Raw genomic sequence first — 20,122 nt, 5'->3', positions numbered from 1 at the left:
TGGTGAGCGAGATGCAGGGTTCTCCGACTGACCAGGGAAGCTCTCACAAAGCACTTCAATCGGGGTCGCTCGTTTGGTGTCTCCGATCTTCTGGTATCGCTCCTTCAAAGTGTCAGCCTTGAGTGAAGAGAAGTTTTCATTTCATTATTTAAACCATTAAAACTTAAACATATGAAGAAGCTGTGTGGTTTAAAAATAAACAGATACAATGATCAAATTAGTTTAATCCTGGGCTCTGGGCTTCATGGCTGATGAAAACTCCTCTGGTCTCCCTAGTGATATTTATAGCACTTAAGCCTCGTTTGCATAAATCTGACATGGCACTTTAGATTTAGAAACGATTTCTTAATACGTCACTGGAACAGTTTCGCTTCCAGCAGTGGTGACTTCAAAATACACAAAGCTATAATTAAATACTTCTCCAGAATTTAATTTATTACTTAATACTTTATACGTTTTATATTTAATTTTAGAATGGAGCATCCAAAACCTGTAAACTGTGAAGTGAAGGAAGGGATGGAGAGGATGAAAGAAATGGGATGAATTATGACAGATGGGTGGATCAACAGGTGGATGCAAGGAAGAACCAAAGGAGGATGGATGGAAACAGGATGAACAGAAGAATAAATGGACAAATAAAACTTAAGGCCAAAATGTGAGTGGAGGGATGGGAAAAATAGTCAGAGGGTTTGTCAGACTGATAGACGGATGGAAGTTTAAACACGGGGACGAATGGATGGACAGATGGATGGACCGACGAGCAGACAGCTGGTGGACGGATGTATTTAAGTATAAATCTGTATCGTTCCCGTTGTTCCGCCCTGTAAACCTCAGACGTTCCCAGACATTCCCGGCCGTTCCCAGCTGTAGGAACTCTGAGTGTCAAGAATCGAGTCGCTTCGTTTCCATCACGTCTGAATCTTCAAACAGCAGAGGATTGTTCTGGCCTGAGCCATGCGACATCCCCCACACTACATCCCTCACATTCATCCACCAAGAACTCCCACCCACACAGCAACTGTTCGCATGTCTTTTCTTCTCCGCCATTCTTTGATACTGATGCCTTCAGAAAGCGAAGCATGTCTGCCGCCTGCTAGAACCTGCTGCTGAGGCGCTTCTGCTGCTGGCCCTTCATGGCGCCTGAGGCTCTTTTAGCGATTAAAGTATACATCAAGTGGGGAAGTTTGTGTGTGATTATGCAACAAAACAAAATTAGATGAGTCATGACTCTGTGGGGGAAAAAGAATCAACCTGTGAAGATTGCAATGGTTCAGACCAGGTCTGCCAACAATATTCAAACATTTAGAGGAAATGTTTTATCATTTAAGTCTGTAGCCAGGAGATTGTTGGGTCTATCTTTAGAGAGAACCAGTATTTGTTTTTATTAGCTGTTCCTGTTTCAACAGCTTTTTATCTGAGCTCTGATAAATTTACTAATAATCAGGTAGTGATCTTCTGCTCATATGAAAAAAGGGAAATTAAACAGAGAAATGTTATATCAGACTTTATAAATGCAACATGTGGGTAGTTTTTAGTTAATTTGTTAATTAAAAACCAAACCTTTTCATCTGTTTTACACAGTAAATACTCACCTGCATTTATTGGGATCTAAATAATTGCTGAAAATCTAAAAGGTTTTTCTATATATATACTGCTCAAAAAAATAAAGGGAACACTTAAACAACACAATATAACTCCAAGTAAATCAAACTTCTGTGAAATCAAACTGTCCACTTAGGAAGCAACACTGATTGACAATCAATTTCACCTGCTGTTGTGCAAATGGAATAGACAACAGATGGAAATTATTGGCAATTTCATTCATTCAGATCTTTTTTGAGCAGTGTATATACACTGCTCAAAAAAATAAAGGGAACACTTAAACAACACAATATAACTCCAAGTAAATCAAACTTCTGTGAAATCAAACTGTCCACTTAGGAAGCAACACTGATTGACCTGACGAGGGTCCCTGCAACAAGATAAAATAAATATTAGTTGTTCATACTGGCCCAGTTCTACTTATTGAACTGATACCAATATGTTAAAAAAATTACTGATATTAGCAGATTCCGATATATTGCATATCTCTAATTTCTGTAATAACTGGTTATTACAGAAATTAAATCTGTAATATGAAATCTTCAGAATGTGCCAATTTTTTGTCTGATTAACTGATTGATCAGACAATCAAAAAACTCAAATAATTGAAAGATTCAGTCAGACTCTGTATGATGCATCTGTCTACTAAGTGACTCAGTTGCATAATTTAGGTGAAACATCATGATTGTTTACCTTCAGGCCCTGCCAAGGAAGGCTGCCTCGGAGGAAGTACATAAACATGTGGCCCAGAGCCTCTAAATCATCTCTTCTGCTTTGCTCTAAAACAAAAACAAAACAAACCACATTAAGTATTTTATTTATTTATTTTTCATTAAGCTGGAGTTTATTTAAGGAGACTCACCTTTTCCCAGGTGTGTGTTGATGCTCATGTAGCGCGCCGTCCCTGTCAGACTCTTGTGCTCCCGGTAGGGGATGTGTTTTTTGGTCTCGGGGTCTATATACTCTTTGGCCAGACCAAAGTCGATGATGTGGATGGTGTGCTGCCTCTTGCTCCCGGGCCTCCCGACGAGGAAGTTCTCAGGCTTCACATCTCTGTAGATCAGACTCTTGTTGTGCACGTACTCCATCCGCGTTATCTAGCCAAGGAAATCGGCGGAAAAAATTAGCCTCTGGGTTTCAGCCAGTTTCTAGTTAAGGAGTTTTAACTAGTTTGGTTTTTGTTTGTTGTGTTGTCATAGCAACAAAGGCAGATGTAACACGACAAAGCAAAAACATAAAACCAGATTTTTAAATGTTAAGCAAATTAATATCCTAATATTGTTTTCACAACATTTTAATGAACACTATAAATTTTACTGAGCAAACCAAAAATGTAACTAAATACGGGTAATTCCTGAGTGTCGTAAGGACGAACTTTAACAGCATTTTAGGTTTCACCTCAAACAAACTGCGAATCATCAAAATCCGCTCTGTTGGATTGGACTCAAAGTCCAATTTTATAAGTGAAATCCACTTATCCTTTTAATCTATATTGTCCTCAGCATTTGGTGCTTGTCCTGGCAGGTTACAGCTCAATAAATATACTAAATATTTCATCATATTGTCTATTGCACTTTAACATCCACTAAGGTAACTGCAGTCTGGTAAATGATGAATGAGTGGTGTGTACGCACTGGAACAACAAGTCCACAGCTATTTATGTACATTCAAGAAGATAAAAGGTGTGTTGTTGCACATAAATATTTCAAAATCTCCTGAACAAAACAATAAAAAAAGAAACAACAATGTGACTTTTAGACACACATTTCTAACTATTTTAATTTGTTAACTAGATGTAACTTTTTTTTAACTTTCAGGTAGGTGTTTCTTTAAAAAAAAATTTTTATAGGATTGAAAATTTAAGTCCTCATTCAGTTTTAAAAAGTAAAGCTTATAGGTTCATTATTCAACTATAATTTTAACTTTTATTTCCAATTAATTTTGATAAATATGGCATAGCACATGAAAACTCACAGTTTAGTTTCTTAGAAAATCTAAAGGTCACGTAAAATCATTAAAATAAGTGTTTTTAATACAAAAATACTCCCAAATACTGCTAAATATATTCATGCAGGGTGAAGTATCTGCACTGAATATGTGGTCATGGCTCCCTTTGCATGACTTGCTGCATCAATGCAACGTAGCATGAAGACGATCAGCCTGTGGCTCTGCTAAAGTGTTAAGTAAGACCAGGTTGCTTTAATAGCAGCCTTCAGCTCATCTGCATTATTGGGTCATCTGTGTGTGCATGCGTGCGTGCCTGTGTTAGTACATGTCTAAGCTCCTTTTAGATCTTTATTCTTTGTAGTCAACTGAAACAGTCACAGATTGTCGACCAAAAGTTCACCTGATTAGGGCTGCATGATATTAGCAAAACATGCAATAATGTTGTCGAATACTATGATAACGATATGACTTGCAAAAAATAAGCTAATTTTTTAAAAACTGCATTGCAGAAATAATGATTTACTGAGAAAGTTGTTTGTGCTGCTTTGGCACTGAAGAGACAGATTTGTAAAACTTTCTTATGCTGTATGCAAGACAAATATGTTACAGACATCAAAAATCTAAATTTATGGCCCTTAAATAATTATGTAACGTTTATTGCAGTCCAGTAGGATTTTCACAATATTCTTACTGCGTACAGTGATATTGCATTAACTGTACAACATTGTGCAGCTGTAAACCTGTAACCACGATGAAATGTAACGGAGTAACGCAAGACTGAGGAATTCATGCGACGGTGATGTGGTAGAAAGCACAGAGAGATAAAGAATCAGACTTGACTTTATTCACAGGGAGATTTTCAGAAAATTCCCTGCGAATTTACAGACAACCTCGTCTGTAAAACGAGAACAGGTCTTACAGGTGGTAAGACCTGTTCTCGCTCAGGTCTTACCAGCTGTATGGCTATCATGAGGACGGTCTTGAGAAGGTGCGGTCACACAGGTCAATATCAACCAGTTATTACAGAAATTCAAGATATGAGGCACAGAACAACAGTGAGTTGTAAGCCATGCCCCGTTGGTCCAGTAATCCCTGCTATATGCCTAGCCCTGCTGCTTCGGTATTGCTTTCTGCCACACTTTTTCCTTCCACTCAACTTTCCACTGATGTGCTGGGATACAACCCTCTGAACTTACATCTTCTTTAACAATAACCTTTTCTGCTTTACCCTTCTTGTGAAAGTTATCAGATTTCAAGTCAGTAACCTGCTTGATGTTTGTGTAGACCATGATATTTCTGCATTTTTATTTTATTGTGTAATCCTGATGTTCTGAGACACTGGACCACGTGCTTACATTAAAACTGAACCCCAAACCATTCTCCTAATAAAACATTTTAAATACATTACCATGTTGAATGAATTTATGGTAAGCTGTAATCAATTAAGTTTTTCATTAATTTTAGTTTTAATCACAAATTATTTTTATTTTTTACACAAGAGAAGCCATGTTAAAAGTTGATTAATCTGAAATCACAACATCAACTAATAACAGTGCACTTTAATCAAACCATTTCATTTGTCTAGAAGAAGGTCCGTTTTGTTTGGGGAGGTGTGAACGTGTAATCGGACTCTGAATAAAATCGGACCAAAAAAAGTGAACTCTGGTCTTTTTCCAAACACAAAAGAGAAATCCTACAACACCTAAAATATGACGGCATTCAATTTCTTTACATTTTGTTAAGAAGAAAGTTGTGCTCAATGTTTTCTTCAGAGATTTTGATGTAATTTCTTCAGTGGTTCTTGGTGCAGCACCCCCACAGGCAAGTGGGGGAAACAGGTTTTTCAATTGGTTTGGTTTGACATATTGCAGTGTGAAAGTGAACTGCACCAGATGAAAATGTAACAAATGTTGCGATTTCAGTCCCCGATCAAACCCAGTCTACAGGACTGTTTTTGCTCAGGTCTTACCAGCTGTATGGCTATCATGAGGACGGTCTTGAGGGAGAAGGTGCGGTCACACAGGTCAAACAAATCCTCTAAACTGGGCCCGAGCAGCTCCAGAACCATGGCGTTGTATTTCCCGCATGGGCCAAAGTAGTACACCTGAGGAATTCCCTCTGTGGAGACACAAACAGGTTTTTGTCAGATCATTTTCAAGATATGAGGCAGACTGGACATAAGAAAAAAAAAAATTTTTTAATTACTTGTAAAAGATAACAAATCAGTGTGTGTGTTTGAGGTGAGGAGGTTAGTTTACAGAAAAATGAAATTATAGTATCAGCTATGAACTATACAAAACTCGCCAATTTTACAGCAAAACTTGTGTAAATAATTAAGAAATTACTAAAGTGAGTTGACCTTTGCATAGTAATATTTTTCAACCTTCTATGCTGAACCAGACAAACCGAAACTACAGCAAATGTCAACTCACTGCCACTTCCATTTAGAGCATAAAAACTTCCCATTCTCAAAACATTACCATGTTATACACAATGCTGCAACACAAAGCTAAGTATGAGGAAGGTGATTTATTGCTCTCGAGTGTTGACATGAGAGGCTGAAGCTACAAAACGCACACAATGGCTCATTCCTCAACTGGTTTGTCCAAAGCAGGCGGAGCTTTTCCTAAGAAGCAGGATAATGGGAAATGTGACAACAAAAGCAACAGGAAACATAAGAAGCACGGTGTCACCTGCAACAGAAGCCACACCTGGTTGTGTGCAAAACCCCTGAGGAATGTGGACGGACCAAGCGACAGTACAGCTAATTGAAAACTCAGGTGTGGCAAAACTCTATGGTGCGCTCTTATGAGAGAACAAGAGGAGACAGAATGTAAGATATACATGGAAACATATGTGGTGTGGAAAGAAAAGAGAAAAAATAGTCTGTTATGGATGATCTGCATCTACTGGTTTCAACAACACAACGTGCAGAGGTCTGTGAAGAAAAACAGTCTTATTTCACAAGCACTCAAGAAAGACACAGTGGGCAAGGAAAGCAAGAAATACAGACATTTTACACAATCCACTATCAGATGGTGGAAAAAACTTTGTAAAAGTCACACCGCCGGGTTCCACTCGCTAGGCCAATAAACATTTTTACACCAATAAACATTTCTCTGTTGTCAAAGACTTGGAATGTACAGTGCCAATTAAAAACAAGTAAATAACAATGGAGCATTTATTTCAAAAGAGATACCTCCAATTTTGTTTTATTGTCTTTGGGAGCTGCACGTTTCATTTCTAAAACCGTGGGACAGTTTTTCCTGGCAGCTTTGTTTTGCTGACTGCAGCATTTAAAAAAAAACAAAAAAAAACGCGCTTTGTTCTTCTAGGCTTTTAAGACATGATTTTATTGTGCTTTTTACATTCTGTATGATTTAAATGTTATTGGGGCACCAGGTGGATCAGTGGTAGAGAAAGTGAACCATAAACAAATGTCTTCAGACATCGACATTGCTGCCCCAGGTTCGATTCCTGCCTCCTTTACTGCATGTCCTTCTACCCTTCCTCCTGCCAAGCTAACTGTGATTTATGCTGCACAGCACTTTGTAACTTCTGTTTATGTGAAAAGTGTTTCATAAATAAACTTCCTAGATAGAGTTATTAGTAAAAAGGGACATCATGCAAAATGTAGCTTTTTGAACTTTATGTCATTTTATAAAGTTATTCCTTCATCAAAAACATACCTGGAATGTTGTTTTGACTCATTCGTGCAAGTTTGATAAATCCTTCAATCTCCATGGCAACCACCTAGAGGTGCCTAAACGCTTGCTCACCGTTTATTTACCCAAAGCTCTGCCTTGGAGCTTCAGTCCACAACCTCATAGGAGCACCTCTCCCCCACTCTGCTCCTCTAAACTAGCGGCAGCAACAATTAGCAAACACCTGTTGGAACTGCTGAGTGACACAACACTACAACACTAAAAACGGTTGAGATGCTGTTCTGAAGGCGGTGTGTTGAAGAGTTTCTTAAAGAGACAGAGGCTAATTTCAAGGCATCAGATGTAACTGTGATGTGAAGTCACATTTCTTTTAAGTCGATTTTGATACATACCTTGAGTTGTTCTGAAAATGCTGTAACAGTTACTTGACTGTGCTATAAAATGTCTGAAAAATACATAATAACAATAATAACCCCCATCCTTTAACAATAAGCGGCAATTAGCAGAGGTTAAACACATGAATAGCAGAGCTGAACCAATCCATCAGTTAAGTTCGACTCTTTCACTCAGAGTACAAACATATTTTTGTCAAAATCAGAATCGGTGAGTTAGAACTAAAGAAAATATTGATCAGGAAAACCTTAATTGGTGCTGTTACAACAAAATAAATTACATCCAGATATGCACAATTTTCCAAATGAATGATAAATGACTGTGACAGGTGTTGAGCGGTGTTTCTCTCCAGTTTTTCATCAGATTGACCTCTGAACAGCAGCACCACTTTGAATGAAAAATGACACAAACACACCCTTATCTATGGACGCACACCTGTCTGCACTCTAGCCTCTAGGATTTTCTTGATTATGATGTCCACGACAGATGAGACTGTGACAAGAGATCACAGGGAGGCTGACTCATCAAAGCCTGGCCCAAATCTAGAGGGCATTCAAAACACAGTCATCCCCGCAGAGGAGCGTGGCGTGCACTGTAATCTTCTTCTGACGCTGGGGCTCGCAGTCAGGAATTTACCGCCGCTAAACGCTGCGCAACGCAAGTTTGTTATTCACAAATCCATCTTTATGTTGCCAATAGCAACTACAAAGAAATAAAAACAAAAAACACCATCAACAGTAAAATTACACACATCTGTGTTTGTATAAATCCCTATAATTCAGTTCCAGACCATCATGTACACTACATTTGTTCAGCATTGTGGGAAATGTTCTCAGCACCAGTGACACTCTGACCCCTGCTGTCTTGACAATTTGAGACAATCCAGCCCATTGTTTCTGCAGGCGGGCCTTCTCAGACGATGGTCATAGGCAAGACTGCATCATGGTGGCAGGAGACAATGTTGCTCTACAATGACGGGAACCAATGAGGAAAGAAGGGGAGAGGAGGATGGAAGAAGAGAGGGAGAGAGCATACAGAAGATTTATGGACGGAATAAAGAGAAGGTTGAAGAGGAGAGGTGATGTCCATTAGGTCTAATGCTGTGAAGATATTCTCACAAGGTTGAAATTTGATCAGCATTTACTCTGGCAAGTACTGAGAATGGAGCAGGAAACGCTACAGACAACTAAAAAAAAAATGTGAGGCTGAAAACTAGTCAAAAAAGATACAATTATTACAATTAAATCTAATTATTTTCCTTACATGTGTTTGTCTACAGACTAAAAATCTAATTGGGGATTTTGTTTTAGAAAAATATGCAGGAAAGATGTTGCTGTTTTGACAGTGCTATATGTATAAAATAAAAAGTGAAGGGATGAAACCCACATGCTTTCACCTGCATTTTTCAATCTATACCTTGTTTGTGACAGAACTACAGCAAATATTTTGCTGATACAGAAGCAAACAGATTTAGTTGAAACTATTAATTTGCAGGTTTAGTTCATATTCCCTTTTGCACTTTGTATATATAAACTCACTTATTGCATTACAAGAGAATATTCTTTAATTTTCTTTATTCACACTCGTATTTAGATAAAGCTGCTGTTCCTTTTCCTACTCACTCCAATATGAAAACTGTTCTGCTTCATCTAATTGAGCTGAATCCTGAAACTAAACGGCATGCATAAAAACATAGAGGGAATTACTGACGTGTCACCTGTACATTAACTGATGACATAACCTCTTAAAAAGGACTTCCTTTACATAGCAATATATCTTAACCTCTTGTGTAATTTTGCTAATAATTTACCCCAACTGTTGAATATAAACCAAAAATGGAGTTTAAAGATGCCAAGCAAAGTTTGTGCAACATTAGGCCCGTCATGGTGAATTTTGCTGCCCTTTTAAATTGTCACAGAAGGTATTGGAATAAACAAATAATATTGTTATTTTGAGATAATTTTCAGGCAATAATGATGCAAGTACTCTCATCAAAGGTCAGGAAACATCGATTTCTAAAGTAGATTTAACACTGGAACTGAAATAACCAAAATAAATAGAAAAAAATAATAGAAACGACTGACAAAAAGAGGCTAGATGAGACCAGTGAGCCAGACTGAAGCTTTTAGTCATCCAGTCTTTGGTAGAAAAAAGAAAAAAAAAATCACAAATAAAAATGATTGAGCTCTTTGTAATTGATCATGCAAGTAACTGATTTATTGCTTATTCCGATGGGATTAAGCAGCATCTGATCACATGCTGTTCGCTGCACGTCTTCTCCTTCTCTCTCCAGCCTTTTCCTGTCAAATTACTGTCCAATAAAAGACCAGTAGAGGCGAACAACCCAGTAAATAAATAGATAAATACAATAGCTTTTAGCTAAGACTTCTGATAGGATTACGGGGGTTGAAGATGACCCGCTGTGTGCAGAGTTTGATGCAGCCATGACAAAACCAGATGACTTCAGGTTGAACACATCTCGACTCTAGTATGACAATAGGACATGCATCAATTTGCTTTAACAGGGCTCACATAAGAACTCTGAGACTGAATCAATCACTGAGGTTTCTACAGCTGTGAATTCGTTGGTGGTCAAAATGAAAAACATGGAACATGATTGCCTTAATTTGTGATTTATGAATGACCAGAGGCAGTTTAAAGAGGGAACAGCAGCAGCTAAATCACAGGCAAAAAGACAAAAGCACACACATAAAAATTTTAATAAAGCTAAACATTCTACAATAGAGATATGACTTAAATTATGAGATAACGGTTGTGTCCGAATACCATGAATGAGTCCTGAAACTTTCATTCAGAGCAGATCCTGTTTCAGTTAACTACCACATTATCCTCCCAGTCTTAATGGGTCCATTAGAAGCTGAAACCCACCACTGAATAATAAAACCTTCCCATATTTGACATCAATCAAACATACATCACCACAGATTTGTAACTGTAAAAGTCGAATCAACCACTACACAGCACATATGCAGTTTCCATTACCAAATACAAGTTACAAATAAAAACAGCCAATTCTAAAATAAAGTTTCAGTCTTCAGTGTTAGTTTAGTCACAAATATGCCAAGGCAGACTCAACAGCTGGGTTGTGTTAGAGCAAGGCAGAATTAAGAGTGTGCAGATAAGCCGCTGCTGGCATTAAGAGCTGAGTAGTCCACACTACGACATATCTGGGCAGGACGAGCAGGGTCACATGTCCCCATTTAGCCAAGTTGACAACATAAGTAGATTTATCGCCTAGATTTCTGCCATGCTACACAGTCAAGCTGTACTTCCTCCTACCACACAAAATAAATATAAATACTGGAACTGAGCGCCAAGCCCTGCTGTGTGAACGTAGCGCTGATGCAGGTGAGGACGGCCAAAGAGGAGACACACCTTTTAGCAGGTTTAATTTGCACCGCTGACCCCGTGACCTCATAGGGACATGGAACGAGGTAAAGCTAAAATCATTTTTAAAACAGGCCCAAGGTCCTATTAAAAATTAAGCAGGCTGACTGATAAAACACATCCAGAAATATGAATAAAAATTGACCTTATTTGTAGCTCAGATAAGAAAAATTGTCTGTTTCCAGCTTTCTTTCTTTTTTCTTTTTTTACATATTTTGTTTTATTCTACATAAAATTCCAAACAAATTGAAATACTATGTTTGCAGCGCTGCTATTAACTACTATTTAAGTAACTGATTAATCTATCAATTATTCTGACAATAAATCAAATAAAATAAATGGCACATTGTGCATATTTCTCATTAAACCACTTAAATCTTTTTTATGCAATATTAGAAATAGATTAAATATACAAAAAAGTAATAATTTACATTTAAGTTACTTGTGATATCAACATGTGAAAAGATCAGCCCTTTCTGTTTGGCTAAACATCAACACAGAATTGATCTGATCTGTTGATTTTTTGTTTTGTTTTGATTAATCAATTTACAATTGAATAGCAAAAGTGCTTAATTGAATTTTGTTGCATAGCAAAAACTATTCCACTTGAGGAGTTCTGGGCACAACATATTTACAGATGAACAAGGTATTTTTTGTGTATTAAATGCAAAATTTATATATTTTTTGAACAGATTTGACGCCTTTGAGTGCGTTCTTCCAGAAAGTGTGATTTATTAGAGTTGATTCGGTTACTAAATAATTTGACGATCATTTCACAAATTGATTCGTCAAGATTTATCCGATTAATTGTTTCAGCTCTGTAGGTTTATGATTAGCAAACCAGAGGAAAACAGAAACCCACATCCATGGTAACGACACTGAACGTGACGAGCAGAGTGACTGTGTTGTGTATTCGTTGGTAAACACAGATTAAGATTAGTCGACGTGTCAGAATGAAAGATGAAGCCATACAAAAAGAAGCGTCTGCAGCTTGACAGCAGTGAGTGTTTGCAGGCAGGACACAGTTAATCACTGAGGCAGAGGCTACTGAGACTGGGGAAGCTATCCAAGAAGACACCATAATGTCTTGAATGCTTGTAGAGGCCCAGCTATAAATAGTCAAGGACTACCCTAATGCCCCAACTCCTTATCAACACTGGAGGGCTTTTGCTTTGGTGCAAGGAGCCAAGGCTCTCGCACGTGGCACTAAATTTGACCACAGGACACACACTTGATGTGGGAGAATCACTTAGATAGATAAACCTTCGCACACTAATAAAACCGTGCTCTTACAAGCTCTCAGCATGAGTTTTTAAACCCACGCAGCTTTAATCGCAACATTTATAAGCTAAACTCCAATATAATTCTAATAAAAAAAACAAACTTTGATATAAAGGAAGAACAATACAGATTAGATATGTGTATTATCAAACAGCTGTGTGATATAATTTAAATTACGCCTGTCAGCAAGTTGGTTTATTGAGAGAGAGAAAGCTAAAAAAATATGAAACATCTTTAAAGGTACATATTAGACAACAGATTGCCACTAATTATATAACTAAACCAGTGAAATTACACTATACAAAAATTTACACCAAATTTTTCTGGACAATAACTGACCCAGAAATTACTACGATAAATAATAATATTACTGTTTTGAGATCATTTTCAAGAAATATATTGATAATGGAATAATTCAAGTTTGCCTTCTTCTGGAAAATATTTTAAATATCCACATGAAAAACACAGCAAGGAAAAACAATTAAAAAAAAACTAAAATAAAAAACACACAACCAAAACCATAAATAAAACGAGTTATTTTTATGGTTATAAATAAAAATATATATTTTTGCATTTATAAAAATGCAAAAATGTATAAATTGAACAAAAACAATAATATTTATTGTGACAAATGTAATGCTTTGCGCAAACTGGACACTGGAGGAACCACCTTAAACATATTAAGTAATTATTCTTTGATGTTAGTAGAAATTTTCACTCTGTTCATAAGAAACATAACAGACAATTGGAGTTATGTGTGTTTTCCATGCTCTGTGGTCTACAAAGCAGTCAGTAGTAAAAGGATTTGATTAGACATTGATCTGTTATTGTTAAGCTGAATGTATCTTACCTGAATTTCCCATCTGTTTGTAAAATCTGTACTCCAAATGGAGCTGTGGCGCCCTGGACTTTATGGGTTCCTGAAAGAAAAAAGACAAAGAAATTATAAATACACAGCAGATAAATCAATCAACTTAAAAATGTCAATTTCATTTTATTAACTTCATTATCACATATTTGTTAACCGAAGCTATACTCTTGTAAAGAGACGATTGAACACTCTTTTACTTGAGTTGACTGTGGGGGATGAGGCTGGATGCAAAGTGTTTTAAGCTGCTACACAGCAGCTTTTGTGATGACATGGCTGATATTCAAGCCACCAGGTCCTACTGTTCATTATATTGCCAGCTGAAGCCTCACAACCTAAAATGTAATCTGATTAACCCCACTTTGGTGATGACAAGGGCATTTCAGACAAACTTAGCGAGGTTAGAACCAACACAATCAACTTAATTCCTTGCCCTTAATCTGCCTTAATCTTTAATATTCAACTTGATTGATTCAACAGGCAAACGACAGTTCGGTTAGAGCAGCGCACAGTAGTCATGCTTCGCTGAATTCGTTCAACATACCATGAAATTATTACGCAAGCATGTAACATATGTTTGACTCCAAAAAACATCAACACCAGTTGGTTAAATTGGGACAAACATCTTCTGCTTTTCTAGCTGCACACTGCCAGCCAGCTAGGTGAAAAAACGCTTTTCTTTGACACAAATTCAGCTGTTTTCAAGATATTTCTGGTTGTGAAAAACAGAAAATGATGGTGTGGAAAACACAAGCAGCCAGTCATCTGCTAATATCAGCCTGTTGATGCTTTGTGTTGCTCTATAAAGTTCAGACAAAGAGAATAAAAAAGGATCATATGCTTTACAATGTTATATTTTCAAGGGAGTATTAGCAGTAGGACATAATTGTTATAAATAAAGGCATTCAGAACAATTTTGTTCTATTTTTACTCCGGTTCATCACACCCGAGAATCTCATATCAGCCGAGGTCAACTGATGATTAAACCTCTTTTAATCACGTTGCAGGAAGACAGTGAGGGGGGAAAATAACACAAAGGGCAGGAAAGATGGAGTTTGGACTTTTAATCATTAAGCAAAGCACCCTAATACAGAAAAGGTTTCTCATAAATTCAAAAGAAGACGAGTAAAATAAAAAATGGCATGAAATGGAGGAACAGCAAGAAGAGAATAAGGAGTCTAATAAATGACCAGTTGTATCCATTAAGAGATCAAAGATAGATGTGTAATAAAAGTGCTAAACTATCAATAACCAGTTGGCTAAAGATTGGAGACTTGATCAACTTTAAAAACAGAAACTGGTAAACAAAATACTGAAAAAATAGGTTTTTTTGGTTCTTTATTCATCAGATGAAGGAGAATTAAAAACTTTCAATATTTTTGTCAGTTAATTCATCAACTAATGTTATTTGATGCACTTTTTCAGCTTAAATTAATACAAAATGTCTGAATGCAAAAATATGAACAATAATGAATCTCTTTGACTTTCAGTTGTACTCAGAAATCATCTTTTTTTTACTTGGAATAAATCAAAACCAGTCAAAATTGGCTAAACAAGACCAGAAAATGGTGTCAAAAGAAAAGCTCAATTGAAATGTTTTTCTTTTAAAAAAAAAAGAGAAAACTAAAATGACTTCCACATATTTCTCCTGATAATCAAGGTTGATTCTACAAAAACTATTTTTACACTACAGGAAAATACAAAAAAAAAGACATTGGATTATTTCTCCATTATCTGGTAATTTGGTCAGAGCAGGAGACATCACGGCGAGAATAAATGCAACTATGCACGCAACAAAGACGAAACTGAGTGGAAGACAAGAGGCAATAGAGAGGAGTGAAGGCCTGTGGGAGTGAAACACGTGACTGGGTTTGGGAGGTGGAGTGGGGAACTGCTGCAGCGTCATTCGCCTCCCACATGAACACAGACGAGTGTGTCTCACACAAGACAAGCCACGGCAGAGAGCACAGGGACAGAAAATACTAAATATATAAATAAAAAGGAGGTAAAAAAAATAAAACAGATGGCAGCAAGCTGCAGGACCCTTTAAAACAGCTTACAATGGGAAACACAGGCTTATGGCAGCTTCATGTACTTAGGAGTCATCTTTATTCCCAGCAGATGGGCTAAGCTGTAGCTGTGTAAATGACCAGGGCCAAGCTGCGAAAGCCTGACGAGGCAGGCTTTATCATCACAAAGAGTTTTCTGAGTCTCTGGTACAAATCACTTATAGGCTTCCTTTATGCATACCTGAACAGTCTTGAACAGAGATAAGAAAAACACATGGAAGGATAAACTTCCTCAAAATTATGGAAAAGGTTGTTTTGAGGAGGAAAAAAGCTGAGTTATCAACATTTGATGTGAGCAGCTAAATCCGCGTCGTACTTTCTTCAAAATAAAGTTGTTTGCACAAACGTTTCAAAGTTCTGCTACTGATAATATGATGCAAACATGCTTAAAGATTTAGCATTTTCTTATATGCAAAAGTGTAACTTAGCATAGCAGTAACAAGCATTTTCATGTAGGAGAGCACATAAAATTACAACTATATTCTGGTCATTTCAAAAACTATAAGTCTTAGTCTGGCCGTAATGCTCTGTCCTACATGAAGTATTTTCAATCTGTATTTTTTTGATCGATTTAAAATGATTAATTCAATATGATTAAATGAAAAATCGTAACACACGAGGGCATGGTGAGGAAAGAAAGTGAATGTTGTTTGACAGTATGAGAAAGATGGACAGCTGGGATGATCTAATGCAATGTATAAATAAATATCTGCGTTGTTTATCATCTATGAACCCGATGCGACTTGTGACACAGTGCGTATATGAATGCCGTGTCCAGAACAACAGACCCAGCATTATGCATACGACCCAGAATAGCTGCCGACCTTTGCTCGCTCGCACTGAACCATTTCACAACCTGCAGTGTGATTAATTTATTCTTGGGCTAATTAGCTCTTATTTCAGACCGCGTAGTTTTGCTGAATGATCCCAGACAATTGAAAATGGCGGCGGGGATCTTTATTGACGCCGTCTGTAGGAACAGAGGTGTTTGTGGTATAAATGAGAAAGCGTTTTCAGAGAGCAACAGCTGGCTGCTGTGCAGTACATCTCCAGTTTCAGATTTAACATACTGAGATGGAGCCATTAGCTGCCTAACAAACTCCAATGTGATTATCTTGGACTGCAGGGATTGCACAGAACTGAACTGTGATGGTTCAATCAGGACTTTTGTAGTTGTTGCATAGACCCAAATTTTAATGGAGGGTTTTATCATCACCGCCAGACTCAATGGCAAATATTTATAAAGTCAATTCTACATTAAAATTACACTCCAGGTATGAAAGGGATAACCCTAGCGGTTCTCAACGTGGGCGGTACCGCCCCCCTAGGGGGCATTCAGAGGACGGCAGGGGGCGCTGGCAGACATTTTTACAAAAGGGGGGCGCTGGGATGCCTTTGGGGGGGCGTTTAGTCGAAGGTAAACTTTACACCTTAAATTCACAACAATGCCAGTTTAGACTTTGAGCAACTTGGTAAAACTGTCTTGTGTAACATTAAATCATGCTTGGCTGCAACGGTATCGATGGCAGTTCTTCTTCTATTCAGTGTTTGTTAGCTTCTGTTAGCTTCTTGGCGCAGCTCCGTTCTCCTGCTACTGGTAGCCAAAATCACGACACCCTCACTGTGTATCCCTCTGAAAAATGAACCCATTTAAATAAAGAAATCCCTTCATGGGTGATACCACGATAGGGAGCGTTCATTTTATAGCGTTAAAACCGGTGCTGTAAGTGGTCCGGTATGAAACGGGGGTGATAGAACAACACAGCACTTTTAAATTTCAATAATCAGAATGCAGAAATTGTTTCCTTTGTTTTAAAAGGTTTATGTCAGTCTGCATTTTCCCCATCGATACGCTTCCCGACCGCCCTGCACCTTAGGGGCTTAAAAAAAAGTTGTTCACATTGCGCAAAACTCTGAAACATGAGAAGTGGGACATAAAACGGAGCGACGAACTAGATGTGAATTATGGCATAAAAACAGAGAATCCGACGCTGAACAGTGAAAAAATCAACATGATGTGAACCATAACCGACCTGCCACCTAATCACATGTGTTGATTAGGCGGCGCAGCAGGTGATGAGTGAATATTACTGATGGTGAACGTCAATAAACGATCAAATAAATCTAGAAACAGGAAAGAAACTAAAGTGGACATAGCAATAAACAAAGAGAGGATAATACTAATCAAATGAAACTAAATGCAAATTAATGAAGAACAAAATGCAGGAATAAACTAAGAAACTAAAGTAAATACAGAGGAATAAATTGGTATGGGAAGACCTTTTGAGCAATAATTAATACAGAGGACTGTATGGCAATAATAAACACACTATTTCCAGATAAAAGGTAAAATAATATTATTGAAATGCCATGGGTTTGTTGAGACCACATCTGGTACTGAGAATAAATATACTGCTCAAAAAAATAAAGGGAACACTTAAGTGTTCACTTAAGTGTAACATTAAATCATGTTTAATGTTACACATTAAACATGTGTAACATTAAACATGTTTAATGTTTAATGTTACATTAAACATGTAATGTAACATTAAACATGTGAACACTTAAGTGAACACTTAAGTGTTCACTTAAGTGTTCCCTTTATTTTTTTGAGCAGTGTATATCTTACAGACCATAACAGTAAAGAACTGATCACTTATTTATGTTTTTAAGTAGATTTGATATATTTATTTCTTCAATATTATTTTTCATGTCGGTGTTAATGTCATGAGGCTGATGACTCAATGACACTTTCAATTTGACTCATTAGGACTTGATTAAGAACCAGATTTGTTCTTTGTAATTTCTGTCCAGTAAAACTATTAATCTATAAATCAATAGACAGGTCTATATAAAGATATAATCCATGTTTCTGGCTCATATTTGTATGGCATTAAAAGGACCTGGAACTTTTGTTTTTCCACTGAAAGCTCTGGTTTGAACAATAAATGCCATATGGGTGAATGATACTCTGATGTCCCATTCTCCTGAAGGCAGCACAGAGCTGCATCACCAGAAACTCACAGAAACACTGAAGAGAAGAAGAGTTATGATTAATGTAGTTACAGTTATATCCATGTTTTAATGTTGCAGAACTCAGTCGTTTTGCAAATAGTTCAAAGTTTAAGCTGGCATTGTTGTACATCTTTTATCTGGTCATTTTGTGCAAGATTTAACAACTAGAAAATGGCACAAAATAATATTTTTTCCACTCTGATTGGCTGCTGCAAGGCCTACTGATTTTAACTTGAATGTTCATTGCATTTTTCGTAGACACCTGTGAAAATAATTTCTATTCCCATGACTTTTTTGTTCTCTGGGAAATAATTTTTGATAAATACAGAAACAAGCATAAAAATCAAAACATCTACAAAAGTGATAGTAATAATAATAAAATAATGGTCAGTGCAAAGTAGCCTGCAGATTTTTTGGTGGGGGCGGTGAGGGACCTGGATAAAGGCTAGGGGGGCGCTGGTCAAAAAAAAGGTTGAGAAACACTGGGTAACACCATAACATTCCTAATTACAGCGACGTGACATCCAGTTGCTGTCGTTTTAGCACATCTGGCGAAATAAACGTATTGTGAGTCATAGATTTGTGTATTTTATACACCAATTAAGGAGTTTTTGGTTTGGCAGCCATGATCAAAGGTCTTGTAAATTTTTTGGGAAGCCATCGTTTCTTGTTTTAGTAGCTGGAGGTTTTGTTACATCCCTAGTCACTATGATAATATTTGTGATATTCCTACAAATGTACCGATCAATTGACCAAAGATTTAAATCATGTTGTTATTTTCCCTTGATTGGTTCTGATTGCAGCCACCAAAGAGGAACAAGTGTTTAATGTAGCAGTATTTTTAAGAAATTTAACTTTTATCTGGACATACACAAAATTCAGAATGGTCCAGTTTGTCTCTTTTGTGTATCAATTTCTTCATTAGATGCTATTTATTCTGCCAAAACAATAAGAATTAGTAGCGGTGTGCCGATCGATCGGCCACCAATCATAATCGGCCGATTTCCGTGAAAAAGTGCATGATCGGTGATCGCCGATCAGGGTCTTTGTTGCCAATACCGATCACCTGCTTCTCATTTAGCAGCCTGCCTGTGTAGCTGGTCTCCTCTTTCCTTCACACTGCACAAACGCGCAGCAACAAATCCTAAGCGATGTGGAACTATAACGCACTGAGTGAATGGGGAAGTCTGCGTGTTGCGGCGGAAAATTGAAGCACGTCAAAATGCATCAACACAACTAATCTAATATGACATAAAAACAATGCCATCCTTGACGGAGTTTGGCTACATCTAGGCTCACTGCAGTAAAAAAGACATATGGAGGATCAGATAGCAGGTAAAGCAGCACACAGCTACAAACACTCACCCGGATTAGCATGACGGTCAGAAAGCTAAACAAATAACCCGCAAAATTATTTACGTCTTCGAGCTGAGGCGTAAGACGCTGGTTCGGTTCTCGCTGTTGAACCGCTGCTACACGCTATAGGTAGTAATATTTGACAGACGGAGCACCGCTTCTGCTCCACCTGGTAGTGACTCTCACACCGAACCTCTGTTTAAAGCTGCAGCATCTAACTTTAAAAAAAAATACATTTTACACATGTATTAAAACTTTCGCTCTCCTAACATGAGACAGATAATCTCTGAAAAAATAATCAATCTCCTCCCTGCTCTGCATAATTACTCCACCGAGTCAGAAACAGCCAATCAGAACTAGCAGTAATCAGCTAGCCGCAGTGCTATCAGGAAGGTTTCATTCAGTAAATCCGGATTATTTATTATAACGGATCCTGTATTTGCCTTTGAATGTTAAGTTTTATACTTGAATTTTTTGGCAATGTTGAGAGGTTTTATTTAGACTCTTTGCATTATTTA

At 37.4% G+C, this 20,122-nt stretch overlaps 1 protein-coding gene across 7 annotated transcripts in view; it reads right to left on the bottom strand.

Moving 5' to 3' along the window:
• Positions 1–20,122, bottom strand: part of csnk1g2b (casein kinase 1, gamma 2b) — a 47,560-nt gene that overhangs the window by 10,874 nt on the left and 16,564 nt on the right. For all 7 annotated transcript variants that reach the window (XM_008415126.3, XM_008415132.3, XM_008415131.3 and 4 more), the window contains exons 4-8: positions 13,147–13,216; positions 5,519–5,667; positions 2,465–2,699; positions 2,296–2,381; positions 33–117 (exon numbers count right to left, since the gene is read on the bottom strand). In XM_008415126.3, the coding sequence (XP_008413348.1) occupies positions 33–117; positions 2,296–2,381; positions 2,465–2,699; positions 5,519–5,667; positions 13,147–13,216 (625 nt within the window). The remainder of the gene's footprint in view (positions 1–32; positions 118–2,295; positions 2,382–2,464; positions 2,700–5,518; positions 5,668–13,146; positions 13,217–20,122) is intronic.

The sequence above is a fragment of the Poecilia reticulata genome, chromosome 4 (genome assembly GCF_904066995.2).
Source record: "Poecilia reticulata chromosome 4, P_reticulata-male-v2, whole genome shotgun sequence".
NCBI lineage: Eukaryota > Metazoa > Chordata > Actinopteri > Cyprinodontiformes > Poeciliidae > Poecilia > Poecilia reticulata.
This window is presented reverse-complemented; position numbering and strand designations above follow the sequence as displayed.